The 13,794-nt window shown below is 33.2% G+C and overlaps 2 protein-coding genes across 2 annotated transcripts in view; one reads left to right on the top strand and one right to left on the bottom strand.

The window, feature by feature from the left end:
- The window catches only part of LOC143056550 (arf-GAP with coiled-coil, ANK repeat and PH domain-containing protein 2-like), a 75,002-nt gene that overhangs the window by 28,871 nt on the left and 32,337 nt on the right, over positions 1–13,794 (top strand). The gene's annotated exons all lie outside the window — the stretch shown is intronic.
- LOC143056548 (uncharacterized) lies at positions 1,634–12,252 on the bottom strand. The gene is made up of 2 exons (XM_076229639.1): positions 12,107–12,252; positions 1,634–4,445 (listed from the first exon to the last, which is right to left on the bottom strand). The coding sequence occupies exon 2, from the start codon at positions 4,435–4,437 to the stop codon at positions 2,398–2,400; it is 2,040 nt and encodes a 679-aa protein (XP_076085754.1). The 5' UTR covers positions 4,438–4,445; positions 12,107–12,252; the 3' UTR covers positions 1,634–2,397.

Raw genomic sequence — 13,794 nt, 5'->3', positions numbered from 1 at the left:
AGCTATAAAAGGCTCCGACATTACACAATGTAAAACAAATCAAACTAAAGCCCATACCGTATAGGCAGCTATAAAAGGCTCTGACATGACACAATGTAAAACATATCAAACTAAAGCCCATACCGTATAGGCAGCTATAAAAGGCTCTGACATGACACAATGTAAAACATATCAAACTAAAGCCCATACCGTATAGGCAGCTATAAAAGGCTCCGACATTACACAATGTAAAACAAATCAAACTAAAGCCCATACCGTATAGGCAGCTATAAAAGGCTCTGACATGACACAATGTAAAACATATCAAACTAAAGCCCATACCGTATAGGCAGCTATAAAAGGCTCCGACATTACACAATGTAAAACAAATCAAACTAAAGCCCATACCGTATAGGCAGCTATAAAAGGCTCCGACATTACACAATGTAAAACAAATCAAACTAAAGCCCATACCGTATATGGCAGCTATAAAAGGCTCCGACATGACACAATGTAAAACAAATCAAACTAAAGCCCATACCGTATAGGCAGCTATAAAAGGCTCCGACATTACACAATGTAAAACAAATCAAACTAAAGCCCATACCGTATAGGCAGCTATAAAAGGCTCCGACATTACACAATGTAAAACAAATCAAACTAAAGCCCATACCGTATAGGCAGCTATAAAAGGCTCTGACATGACACAATGTAAAACATATCAAACTAAAGCCCATACCGTATAGGCAGCTATAAAAGGCTCCGACATTACACAATGTAAAACAAATCAAACTAAAGCCCATACCGTATAGGCAGCTATAAAAGGCTCCGACATTACACAATGTAAAACAAATCAAACTAAAGCCCATACCGTATATGGCAGCTATAAAAGGCTCCGACATTACACAATGTAAAACAAATCAAACTAAAGCCCATACCGTATAGGCAGCTATAAAAGGCTCCGACATTACACAATGTAAAACAAATCAAACTAAAGCCCATACCGTATAGGCAGCTATAAAAGGCTCCGACATTACACAATGTAAAACAAATCAAACTAAAGCCCATACCGTATAGGCAGCTATAAAAGGCTCTGACATGACACAATGTAAAACATATCAAACTAAAGCCCATACCGTATAGGCAGCTATAAAAGGCTCCGACATTACACAATGTAAAACAAATCAAACTAAAGCCCATACCGTATAGGCAGCTATAAAAGGCTCCGACATTACACAATGTAAAACAAATCAAACTAAAGCCCATACCGTATATGGCAGCTATAAAAGGCTCCGACATTACACAATGTAAAACAAATCAAACTAAAAAACCAACAGCCTGATTTATGTTAAAAAACAGTATTATAAACAGATATAACAGACAGCAACAAACAGCACTTGCTGAATTACAGACTCTTGACTTGAACAAATACAGAATGTGGTTAAGCTAAGCATGTGAAAAACATGCTCAAACCCTTCTCTAATCTGGGACAGCGGTGTTACAGACATACATAAAACAAACTATTAAAATCAGTAAATCAGTATTAAAAAGTTAGATCACAAAAATACTGAACTTAAAGGAAAATCAATTCGGAAAGTCCATTATCACATGGCAAAATCAAATAACACTACCCATCAAAAACAAATGGACAAAAACAAATGGACAAAAACAAATGGCTTTACTTTTCAGGTCTGAAAGATTTACAAAAATACAACCAACAAAAATACAAAAGACATAAAGTTTCAAAAAACTTGTTCCAGTTGTTGCCTCTTTGACACATTCCCCATTTCCATTCTTAATTTTACTATTTAAGAATTTTAAATAGTGATTTTTGCTTAGTTTGCGATTACATGAAATTTGTGGAAAAAAAACTCTAGCGTGAATTGTTTAGGAAGGTTACATTATTGATCATTTTGTTATAACACAAAATAACTACTGAGCAAAATGTTGATGTCTTGAAATTGTGAAAATATCTGCATTTAATTTATATACTTTGAATTATTAAAACTGAAGAAAGGTGAAATAAAAAACTAAGTAAACTTAAATATATATACAATTTGATCTACTTTTACATTTTACATATTATTGACTTTGCTTTGTATAGTTATTAATAAAATGGTAATCAAATGATACAAAAATATTCTCATATTTAATATACTGGTATTTTCATTGTGTTTTAACTGGCATAATGAAAATAAATAAGTCTTATAACCTGAAGTTAAAAAAGTTGGAAGCCCTAAACAAAGATTCTTTATAAGCTTTTATATTGTCAAGACCTCAGTCTCAGATTTACAATGAAAGTATAAAAAGTTTTGTTATATCAACATGTAAACTAAATCATAAAAACTATTGTCATCACAAAATGTTCATTTGTTATTACGAAGTCTGTAAATAATTACAGCTATACACTTTCTATAACTATCCTTGTACTAAAGGTATAGGAGAGGAGGAAACTTGATTTTTCTTTCCTTTCTTGTTCTTCCTTTTACAAATTCTCTTTCCATCTGGCCCAACGGTACATCTTCGTTGTCTTCGTGGACAAATCTTTCTCCCGCTAGCATCAATAACACATCTTTTATGTCGCCTTTTAATTCTACTTCTATCTCGCTTTTTCTTTCCTTTTCTATTTTTCTTATTTTTCCTCTTTTTGTTTTTTTTGTTTTTGTTTTTGTTCTTGTTCTTTCTATTTTTCTTGTTCTTTTTCTTGGTCTTGGTAGGCTTGACATCTGGACTGCTATTGTCCTGAGTTTTTTTAGGTTGAGCAAGATCACTCCTAGAAACACTGACGACTAATTCTTGTGAATCATCTTGTTGAGTTATTTCCCTTGGTTTAACAAATTCTCTGTTGTCAAGGCTGGTTAACTCCCTTCCCTCCACTTCCTTTGGTGCTGCACATACTGGAGGATCAATGTTGTAAAATGAAACATCATCAGATCTTTTCATCCATTGTTGTAGCCATTTTAATGTTGAATCACAATACAGGGGGTTTCCATCTAAAAATAACTTCTTCACATTTGGTAGGGTGCGTTTGAGGTTTTCTGGTAAACTTTCTAGTTCATTATACTGTAAAGCAAGAATAAATGTTTTTTCCATTACTTCACTGTTGGATTGTTGAACCAGTTTGAGAAATGATTTGACTAAACCAGGACTATTCATCATGTTGACATTTTCAGCATTAGAGATTGCTGGTATGAAGTCCTGGTTTAGTTGAGTTGTGGTCGCTTGCAGGTACGAGAGACTGATTTCATTTAACTTAAGCAAAGCCTTCATGGCATCTTTTTCAATTAACTTTAAAGGATTATTTGAAAGTTTCAAACATTCTAGACTTGGTATATTAACAAATGCCCCTGTTGTCAAAACCTGTAGATTGTTGGCATTAAGGTTAACACTTCTAAGCTTTGGCATTTCATCCCAAGCCCCTTCAGCAATACGTTCAACTCTGTTGGTATCAAGGGAGAGAACTTCTAATTGAGAATTGATTGCAAAGTTTCTCTGCGCTATTTCATAAATGCCATTATGATCAAGGAAGAGTTTGTGAATGTTTCTTGGGAGAAGTCTTGGAATGGACTTAAGTCTGTTATTACTGAGCCAGATTTCCATCAGTCTGTCTAAATACCCAAAAGCTTTGTCGTCCACTTTTGTTATTTGGTTATTGTTTAATGTTATTAAACGTAAGTTAGTGATGTTTTCAAAATGTTCAGCTTTTATTTCTGTGAGTTTGTTATTTCCCAAACGGAAATCGGCTACCGACTCTGGCATTTTACCAGGGACATCTTCTAACCGACAGTTGGTAAAGTCCACCATTTGTAAAATACTAGACCCAAATTGTAATTCAGGTACTCGTACAATGGGATTGGAGCTCAAACTCAGATATCTCAACAATTTTAGATTGGCAAAGGTCTTTGGTGAAATTCTTGTGATCTGATTTTGGCTAAGATCAATCATTCTTAAGTTGATGCTGAATTCAAAATTTTCATCTTCGAGTGCCTCGATTTGATTGGATACCATGTTAACAGTATGTAGTGAATCAAGACCATTTAACGACCTTCCAATCCTTCTGATTTTGGTGCTGGTAATAGATAACAATCGTAGATGTGTGAGTCCTTCGAAGGCTTTATCGTGTATATAAACTATAGGATTATTAGACAAGTCTATACTCATTAGCGAAGGCAGACTTATGAAGGACCTGTCCATAACTTCACTGATACCGTTACCAGATATACGAAGGGTCTGAAGTGATGTTAGTTCCTGGAAACTACTACTAGAAAGTTCTGTTAACTGATTACCAGAGAGTTCCATAGTTGTGATGGTATTGGGGAAGTTTCTCGGGATGTCCCTTATTCCAGTACCAAGACAATTGGCTATTCCATTGTCACATGACGTGCACTCAGCTGGACATCTCTGACCAGTGGTGGCCAATGGCAACACCACCAGCAGAATTACTGCTATCCAAATCATCCTGTCATCTGAAAAGAGAGAAAAGATTTTGTAACCTTTTTGAAACATGAATTTATCGATTATACATTTTCTTTAATATAGATTAGTTTTCCCATTTGAATGGTTTTACACTAGTATTTTTTGGGCGCTTTATAGCTTGCTGTTTGGTGTAAGCCAATGCTACATGGTGAAGACCATACTTTGACCTATAATGGTTTACTTTTATAAATTGCGACTTGGATGGAGACTTGTCGCATTTGCACTCATACCACATCTTATATCTATATAAAATAAATCAAAAGTGAGTCCAACAACATCAAAGCAGTTACTTCAGTAAGTTGAACATAATGATAAGGATTGGTTGTAAGTAAGAAGCTGTTTTGAGTTTAAACCTTTCAGTAATTTGTCATTCTACCCTAATTTCTGGGTCAGGAAAGGATATTGTTTACGTGTCACACACTAGTTCTAATAAACCTGGATCAAATTACTACACACTTTACTCTGTTTGGATTTGTGAATGTTGAAAGCCTTTTGATTTGAATTATTATATTATCTAGAGATATTGGACTTTTAACATTAAAATGTAAGGTAATAACTAGTACTGTATGCCTTAAGATATTCTCTCAAAATGTGTTTGTACATTGACATTTTATAAACTCTTGACTAAATGCCTTTATCTGTCTCTTAACAACTTCAACATGTTCAATGTGCTGGATACAGATAAATCTTAAGGTCTTAATGGCTTGCTGTTTATTTCTCTTAGTTTTAGTATACCAAGGGAAATTCTAGGGGGGGGGGGAATTATGAGTTATGAACATATAAAAAGTACTGTTGCTTCAGATTTGTAATATATGTGAAGGGTGTAAAGTGTTAAATATTTTCTATACATTAATCATTATATATTATAGTCAGTTATATTAGCTAACACTTTGGATTTATTTGTAATCTCCTCATCTTATTGAACCCATCTGTCTGATTGAAGTGCTTCTGTCTTAGAATTGATGGCATCAGATTGAACACATCTCTCTAAGCAGTGATGGGATAGACATGCTATTATATGTTGTAATAAGTGATTATCTCTGACAATGTTTTGATTAAGGTTGATTTGTATGGACAGTGAGAGATGTTTTTAGATAAATAATGAAGCATATATTATCAAAATAAACAGTGACCTTATAGTGACCTGTAAACACTGAGTATATGATACTGTTAACAATTGTAACAGATTGGTCTTCTCTCTGAATCTCTTAGTAATTATCGTTTTATGCAGCATTTTCAGTAATTGCAATTTAATACACTGATAAACTTAGATATCAGCTTTAGTACTGTAGATTCATTAATATTCTTTGGATACCAATTTTTGTGGATTTAGTGGGTAATGGGGAACCACAAATTTAAATGTTCTATGAAATACAAATTTTCTTGCCAAAACCATGAATTAAAATATCCAAGGAAATGCAAGTTTTCCACAATCCACAAAAATTAATACCCATGAAAAAAAAAATCTACAGTATTCCATTGGGTTGCTGTCATTTGGATAAGATAAAAAGTTTTGCCAGAACTAAGATCAGAAGAATTTTTTAGAACCTAAATATTTGTAGTTCATTTAAATTTTCTGATTAGCACTTTGTTTGACACCAGAAATAGTTGCAGATAAAATATAGATTTTAGACTTGAATTCAAGCAAGTCCTTACATTGTGTTACATGTTACACATGATTCTGTGTCCACACTTTTTAGATAGAATATGTCATTCTCTTTTCTACTTTATTTTTTTGTAAGTTGTAGTAGTTACAGAAAATTATTTCTTAAATAAAACTGATAACCTTCAAAATATAATAGTTTAAATTTAATGTTAGTTTTGACAGCTAAAAAATTTAAACATTATAAATATAATTGACCACTAAAAAATAAATCTGGCTACACAGACTTGTTATTTTCTGCTGAATGATTTGTCATAGGTTGAAGCTATTTAAAACTTTATAGTCAACTTGAAGTAGTTAACAATATATTCTGCTTTAATATTTGTCTTTTTCTTTACATAGGTTGAAGCTATTTAAAACTTTATGTTCGACTTAGAGTAGTTAACAATAAAACTATTTGACTTTGATGTTGTTTAGCCCCCTGATCCTGTCCTTTGGCATTGTATTAAATCTTCTGCTCACTATACAGATATTTGATGGAGAAACTGAGTGGATCATGGTTAGAATACATGTAATGTAATAAGAGTAATTTAAACATGTACTTGGTTTGTTACCTAACCTGCACCTAATTTATATAGGGATATTTAAAACATACTTTCATCCTTAATTGATAATTGTTTTGTATAATTTTAAGCGCATAGTTTGTTGTCACAATTCAAGTGCATTAGGCAAAACAAAACATAAATTGTATCTCTCCTATATATCTGCTTCTAAATGAATGGAGATGTGGGTCAATGAGACAAAACAAACACAAAATAGAGGGGGGTAGACACCAAAGGGATTTTATAAGTCTTAGGTCTACACAAAATGACAATGCTAATCTGACAACAACAAAAAAACACAATATAGAACATTAAAGACTAACGACTGAGCAACATGGACCCCACCATAAACTAGGATTAGTCTTGGGTGCTTTTGAAGGGGAAGCAGATCCTGCTCCACAAGTGGCACTGTATTAAGAACATTTAGAGGGCAATATACAGTGATCAACAATAGATGGGATTATCAGGTTTATATACAAGATACGTTAAGATCTTAATAATCTCAAATCTAGGATAGAGCTTATACAAAATATGTGGTATGATTGCTGATGTAACAACACTCCACAAGAGACCAAATGACACAGAAATTAACAATTATACGTCACCGTACTGCTTTCAACAATGAGCAAAGCCCATACCGCATAGTCAGCTATAAAAGGCTCCAAAATCACAAATGTAAAACCAATAGAAATAGAAAACTAATGGCCTAATTAAATGTACAAAAAATGAACAAAAAACAAATATGTAACACAGCAACAAACGACAATCACTGAATTAAGATCATATTTGAATGAATAGATGTAAAAAGTTATGCATTTTCCTGCCAAGATGTTTTCTTGTCAGCTGCTGCGAAAATTTGATTGTTTTGGCCTTATGATCCAATCTTTACATGAAGTGCATTGTAGACATTCTATGTGCACCAGAGAATGCCTGTCAGATTTAATGTACATTAATTAGATCATAGAGATATCATCCTTCAAACCCCTGTCAGATTTAATGTACATTAATTAGATCATATCATCCTTATTGAAGAATTAACTTTGGTGCACTTAGTTATCATTTTATATGTTGTATCAAACAAAAGATGAATTAAATCCAGAAGTCATATTTTACTATCAATTTTCAAACTCATCTGATTGTGTTTCTGTATAATTTGTGTAATAGTTTCATGAGTAATAGCCCAACCCTTACAGTACATCATAATATTACAAGATGTAACTAATAAATTCTGATAGTCACTAATAGAATCTGATAGTCACTAATACAATCTAATAGTCACAACATAATTGGCTTAAAATAAGCAATGTTCAGAAACCTGTTTAGTAAAAAGAAATTAGTTGAAGGGAGTTTAGACTTAGCTTTAGACTTAGCAGTTTTCTTTCTACAAATAGCATACATTAATATTTCCAATTAATATTTTCTAAATAAAAAATTTCTCATAAATTAATAACTTTTGTTGCTTTTTAGCTCACCTGGCCCGAAGGGCCAAGTGAGCTTTTCTCACCACTTGGCGTCCGTCGTCGTCGTCGTTAACAATTTACATTTTGAACTTCTTCTAGAGAACCACTGAATGGAATGGAACCAAACATGGCCAGCTGGGGACTTAGTTTAACATAGGACCCTATAGGAAATGCATACAAATGACTTATTTTAGAAAACCACTGAATGGAATGAAATCAAACATAGCATGAATGTTCCTAATGTGGTGCTGACCAAGTGTTGTTACTTTGTAGCCGATCCATTATCCAAGATAGACGCCAGCGGGGGACTTAGTTTAACATAAAACCCTATGGGAAATGCATACAAATGACTTCTTTTAGAGAACCACTGAATGGAATGAAATCAAACATGGCATGAATGTCCTTATGAGGTGCTGACCAAGTGTTGTTACTTTGTAGCCGATCCATCATCCAAGATGGCCGCCAGCGGGGGACTTAGTTTAACATAGGACCCTATGGGAAATGCATACAAATGACTTCTTTTAGAGAACCACTATATGGAATGAAACCAAACATGGCATGAATGTTCCTTATGGAGTGCTGACCAAGTGTTGTTACTTTGTTACCGATCCATCATCCAAGATGGCCGCCAGCCGGGGACATAGTTTAACATAGGACCCTATAGGAAATGCATACAAATGACTTCTTTTAGAAAACCACTGAATGGAATGAAATCAAACATAGCATGAATGTTCCTAATGTGGTGCTGTCCAAGTGTTGTTACTTTGTAGCCGATCCATTATCCAAGATGGCCGCCAGCAGGGGACTTAGTTTAACATAGGACCCTATGGGAAATGCATACAAATGACTTCTTTTAGAGAACCACTGAATGGAATAAAACCAAACATGACATGAATGTTCCTTATGAGGTGATGACCAAGTGTTGTTACTTTATAACTGATCCGTCATCCAAGATGGCGGCCAGTGGGGGACTTTTGAATGAAATTAAACATGTTCCTTTCCTTATAAATGAGGTTGTGTTGTCACTTTTAGCCAAATTTTATATTTTTTTATATGATTTCAAAAACCCAAGTAGAATCAGGTGAGCGATACAGGCTCTTGAGAGCCTCTAGTTTAATAAATACACATGGGATGATGAAATTACTTTATAAAGTAATATAAACAAGAAAATATGTATATATCCAGATAACTACAAATCTAATTCTTTTATTGAAAATTTTTCTTTGTAATTTATCTTTCAATTAAAGAAGCATCATCATAAGCAAAGTCGTTTGATGGAATTATGCAACTGACTGTTTATATCAAGCCACCATTGCAAGATGTCAATTTATAAAAATAATTATCTTTGATTGAAGTTTGGTTCATGATGTCTGGAGATAATCCTGTAATTTATTTAATTATATTTATATAAAACACACCTGTTTATACAGAATGGAGGATTTTGTGTGACATAATTCGGTTATGTAAACAGTGCAGGAAAATTCATTAAAACATTTGCTGATTCAGCAAAAGATAAATTGTTTAATTAAAGAATAGAAGGTTAAAACACATTCCAACTTTGAAAATAGAGTCAGCCTAAATATAGCATTGAAAAGTTGAGAATACATCTGGCATAATAAATATACCTGATGATGAGATATTGGTAGATCCTTACGTATTAAATTTTATTTCAACTACATGTATATTTTAAAGAGTGTGGTAAAGTTTAGGAGAACATGATTTATATATTAGTTTAAATTGACTTGAACTGCTTTTCTAATTGTGAATTTTCCAAGATTAAACATTATGTGTGTATTGTCTTTCTGTTAGTTATTTTCTGTGCTTCCTGCCAATCTCATAAGTAAAGCCATTTTCTACTGATAAAGTTTGTAAGTGTAAAGTTTGCTCTTATGTTGTGCTGTTACAATCTGTCCCAGTACAAAAGGAGGGTTAAGTGCTCACTAACATGTTTAATCCCAATACATTCTATATGTAAGAAAGAAGATGTGGTATGATTGCCAATGAGACAACTGTCCACAAGAGACAAAACTGACACAAACATTAACAGCTATAGGTCACCGTATGGCCTTCTACAATGAGCAAAGCCCATACCGCATAGTCAACATACTCAACCAAAATGTTTTGGAACTAATGCAGAATGCTAATTATCATGATTACCACCAAACACAGATCAAGTTTGAATGTTGTTGGCTACACTTTTATGGTTTTAGAGTTAAGCCCCTTTACAAATGGAAAAATTGTTTTCAGTTCTCTAACTTAAGTTGAGGCAAACTAAAGGAAAAAGAATTGAAACGAAAAATTCAGCAATTTAAATTAATGAAAAAATGTGAGCATATTTCTAACCTGCCACTGTCCCAGGTTAGGGGGAAGGTTGGGATCCCGCTAACATGTTTAACCCCGCCACATTATTTTATGTATGTGCCTGTCCCGAGTCAGGAGCCTGTAATTCAGTGGTTGTCGTTTGTTTTTGTGTTACATATTTGTTTTTGTTCATTTTTTTTTATATATAAATAAGGCCGTTAGTTTGCTCATTTGAATTGTTTTACATTGTCATATCGGGGCCTGTTATAGCTGACTATGCTGTATGGGCTTTGCTCATTGTTGAAGGCCGTACTGTGACCTATAATTGTTAATGTCTGTGTCATTTTGGTCTCTAGTGGACAGTTGTGTCATTGGCAATCATACCACATCTTCTTTTTTATGCCCCACCTACGATAGTAGAGGGGCATTATGTTTTCTGGTCTGTGCGTCCGTTCGTTCGTCTGTTTGTGCGTCCGTCTGTTCGTCCGTTCACTTCAGGTTAAAGTTTTTGGTCAAGGTAGTTTTTGATGAAGTTGAAGTCCAATCAACTTCAAACTTAGTACACATGTTCCCCATGATATGATCTTTCTAATTTTAATGGCAAATTATAGTTTTTACCCAATTTCACGGTCCACTGAATATAGAAAATGATAGTGGGAGTGGGGCATCCGTGTACTATTGACACATTCTTGTTATATACTGACACCTGTTTTCTGATACTTAGCAGTTATATGTTTACCAGATTTCCAAGAGACATGCTGATTTCTTAAAGAATAAGAAGAATCTAACTTTAAATGGAATCTTTTATTATTGACAGAAAAGTAAATTTTTTTTAAGTCCTGATTTTGAAGGCTAATTGTTAGCTGGTGTCATATAGGGAATTTTGTGGTTTCCCTGTCCCAAAGAAATGCATGTTAATTGGTATCCAATGAATCCACAGTAAAGATGATACAAATTCAATGAATTTTTTGTATGAAATAATCAAAATTGGAAAGTTATTTCAATGATATATGTGAAAATATTATATACATATAAGAAAGGAAAAAGGAAAAATACAAAATATACATTGAATTCATTTTCTTATCATTGTATTGGATGTAGAAGAGTTCCCTAAATGTATATTTCTCCCTACAATGAGGTATACTTTTCCAGTGTTTATAAAAATATTTTTAATTTTTGGGAATCCACAATTTATACTTGAAATGGCACAGCTTTACCTCAAAATGAACAGTAATAAGCTGATTTAAAGAGAAGTTAAAAAGCCTATGAAAATTACAAACATTGACAATGTGTAAGACTACTAACTTGTTAACCCAACTTGTTGTATATTGAAAAAGACAAATATCCAGTTAAAAATTTGTTTCATAAAGGACATTAATTATGGCACTATTAAAAGTTTCATAAGTAATTGTAATGTTACAAGATGTACTGTTTAATGAAAATGAGTTCCAATTTAATTTAGATGAGATTAAGCAATGCTTAAATTAGTTGTTAAGAATTTTTTTTTTATCTAATTTTCATGCTTTGCAAATTTAGCACACAAAAAAATCAAAAATGAAAAAAAGTAATTATATTAACATTTTTTTTAAAGAATATTTTAATAGAATTAAAGTTATTTTATGATATACAAATATGCAAATGATAAAATTTTGTGGTTGATACAAAAAGTTTTTTAGCCAACCTACCTGTTAATGTTGAGATATAAATCCTTGGTTCACATAGTAAGATACAGTGGGACTGTAAGCTATGTCGTATGACTCACAGATCAGGGGAGATGTGGGTGGAACGTCATGTAAACATAATAAACTTATTGTTATATACTTAATATAATTATACCATCATCAACATTGTATTATAGTTCATCATTCATGTAATATTAAGTTGCTTGTTCTAAGTTAATGGATTGGACAATTTTGAATTTGATTTTGTATAAGAGTTTTAATGTTTTAAGTTTTACCACAAAATTTTAAGGTTGTAGAAAGTCATAAAAAGTAAAATGTGTTTGACAGAACTTAGCTACTGGTTATGTGGGTATACAAATAGGATTATGTTTTTGTTTTGGAAAAAAAAAAGTTCTTTAAGCCTTTATTCTCTGACAATGTAATCTCAAGATCAATAATTATATTAAAAACGAAACCAATGTGAACTGGTGACAGTAACTTGATTGTCTTGTACATCTACGAAAAAAACTCAAAATAGTTTGGTTCACCAAGAGTTGATCAATATCACCTAGACAAGAAATAAAATTATCATTGTAAATATTAGTTAATTGTATTTAATATATCAGTGAGTCAAAAGTTACAGAGAGACCTCAGTCCCCTTTAGACTTTAGTTACTGTGGATGCATTATTATTAGAAAGACCTGAGTCCCCTTTAGACTTTAGTTACTGTGGATGCATTATTATTAGAAAGACCTCAGTCCCCTTTAGACTTTAGTTACTGTGGATGCATTATTATTAGAAAGACCTCAGTCCCCTTTAGACTTTAGTTACTGTGGATGCATTATCATTAGAAAGACCTCAGTCCCCTTTAGACTTTAGTTACTGTGGATGCATTATTATTAGAAAGACCTGAGTCCCCTTTAGACTTTAGTTACTGTGGATGCATTATTATTAGAAAGACCTCAGTCCCCTTTAGACTTTAGTTACTGTGGATGCATTATTATTAGAAAGACCTCAGTCCCCTTTAGACTTTAGTTACTGTGGATGCATTATCATTAGAAAGACCTCAGTCCCCTTTAGACTTTAGTTACTGTGGATGCATTATTATTAGAAAGACCTGAGTCCCCTTTAGACTTTAGTTACTGTGGATGCATTATCATTAGAAAGACCTCAGTCCCCTTTAGACTTTAGTTACTGTGGATGCATTATCATTAGAAAGACCTCAGTCCCCTTTAGACTTTAGTTACTGTGGATGCATTATCATTAGAAAGACCTGAGTCCCCTTTAGACTTTAGTTACTGTGGATGCATTATCATTAGAAAGACCTGAGTCCCCTTTAGACTTTAGTTACTGTGGATGCATTATTATTAGAAAGACCTGAGTCCCCTTTAGACTTTAGTTACTGTGGATGCATTATTATTAGAAAGACCTGAGTCCCCTTTAGACTTTAGTTACTGTGGATGCATTATTATTAGAAAGACCTGAGTCCCCTTTAGACTTTAGTTACTGTGGATGCATTATTATTAGAAAGACCTCAGTCCCCTTTAGACTTTAGTTACTGTGGATGCATTATTATTAGAAAGACCTGAGTCCCCTTTAGACTTTAGTTACTGTGGATGCATTATCATTAGAAAGACCTCAGTCCCCTTTAGACTTTAGTTACTGTGGATGCATTATTATTAGAAAGACCTGAGTCCCCTTTAGACTTTAGT

Source organism: Mytilus galloprovincialis, chromosome 13 (assembly GCF_965363235.1).
Source record: "Mytilus galloprovincialis chromosome 13, xbMytGall1.hap1.1, whole genome shotgun sequence".
In the NCBI taxonomy this organism is placed as follows: domain Eukaryota; kingdom Metazoa; phylum Mollusca; class Bivalvia; order Mytilida; family Mytilidae; genus Mytilus; species Mytilus galloprovincialis.
The sequence above is the reverse complement of the archived record's forward strand: the minus strand, read 5'-3'. Positions and strand labels throughout refer to the sequence as shown.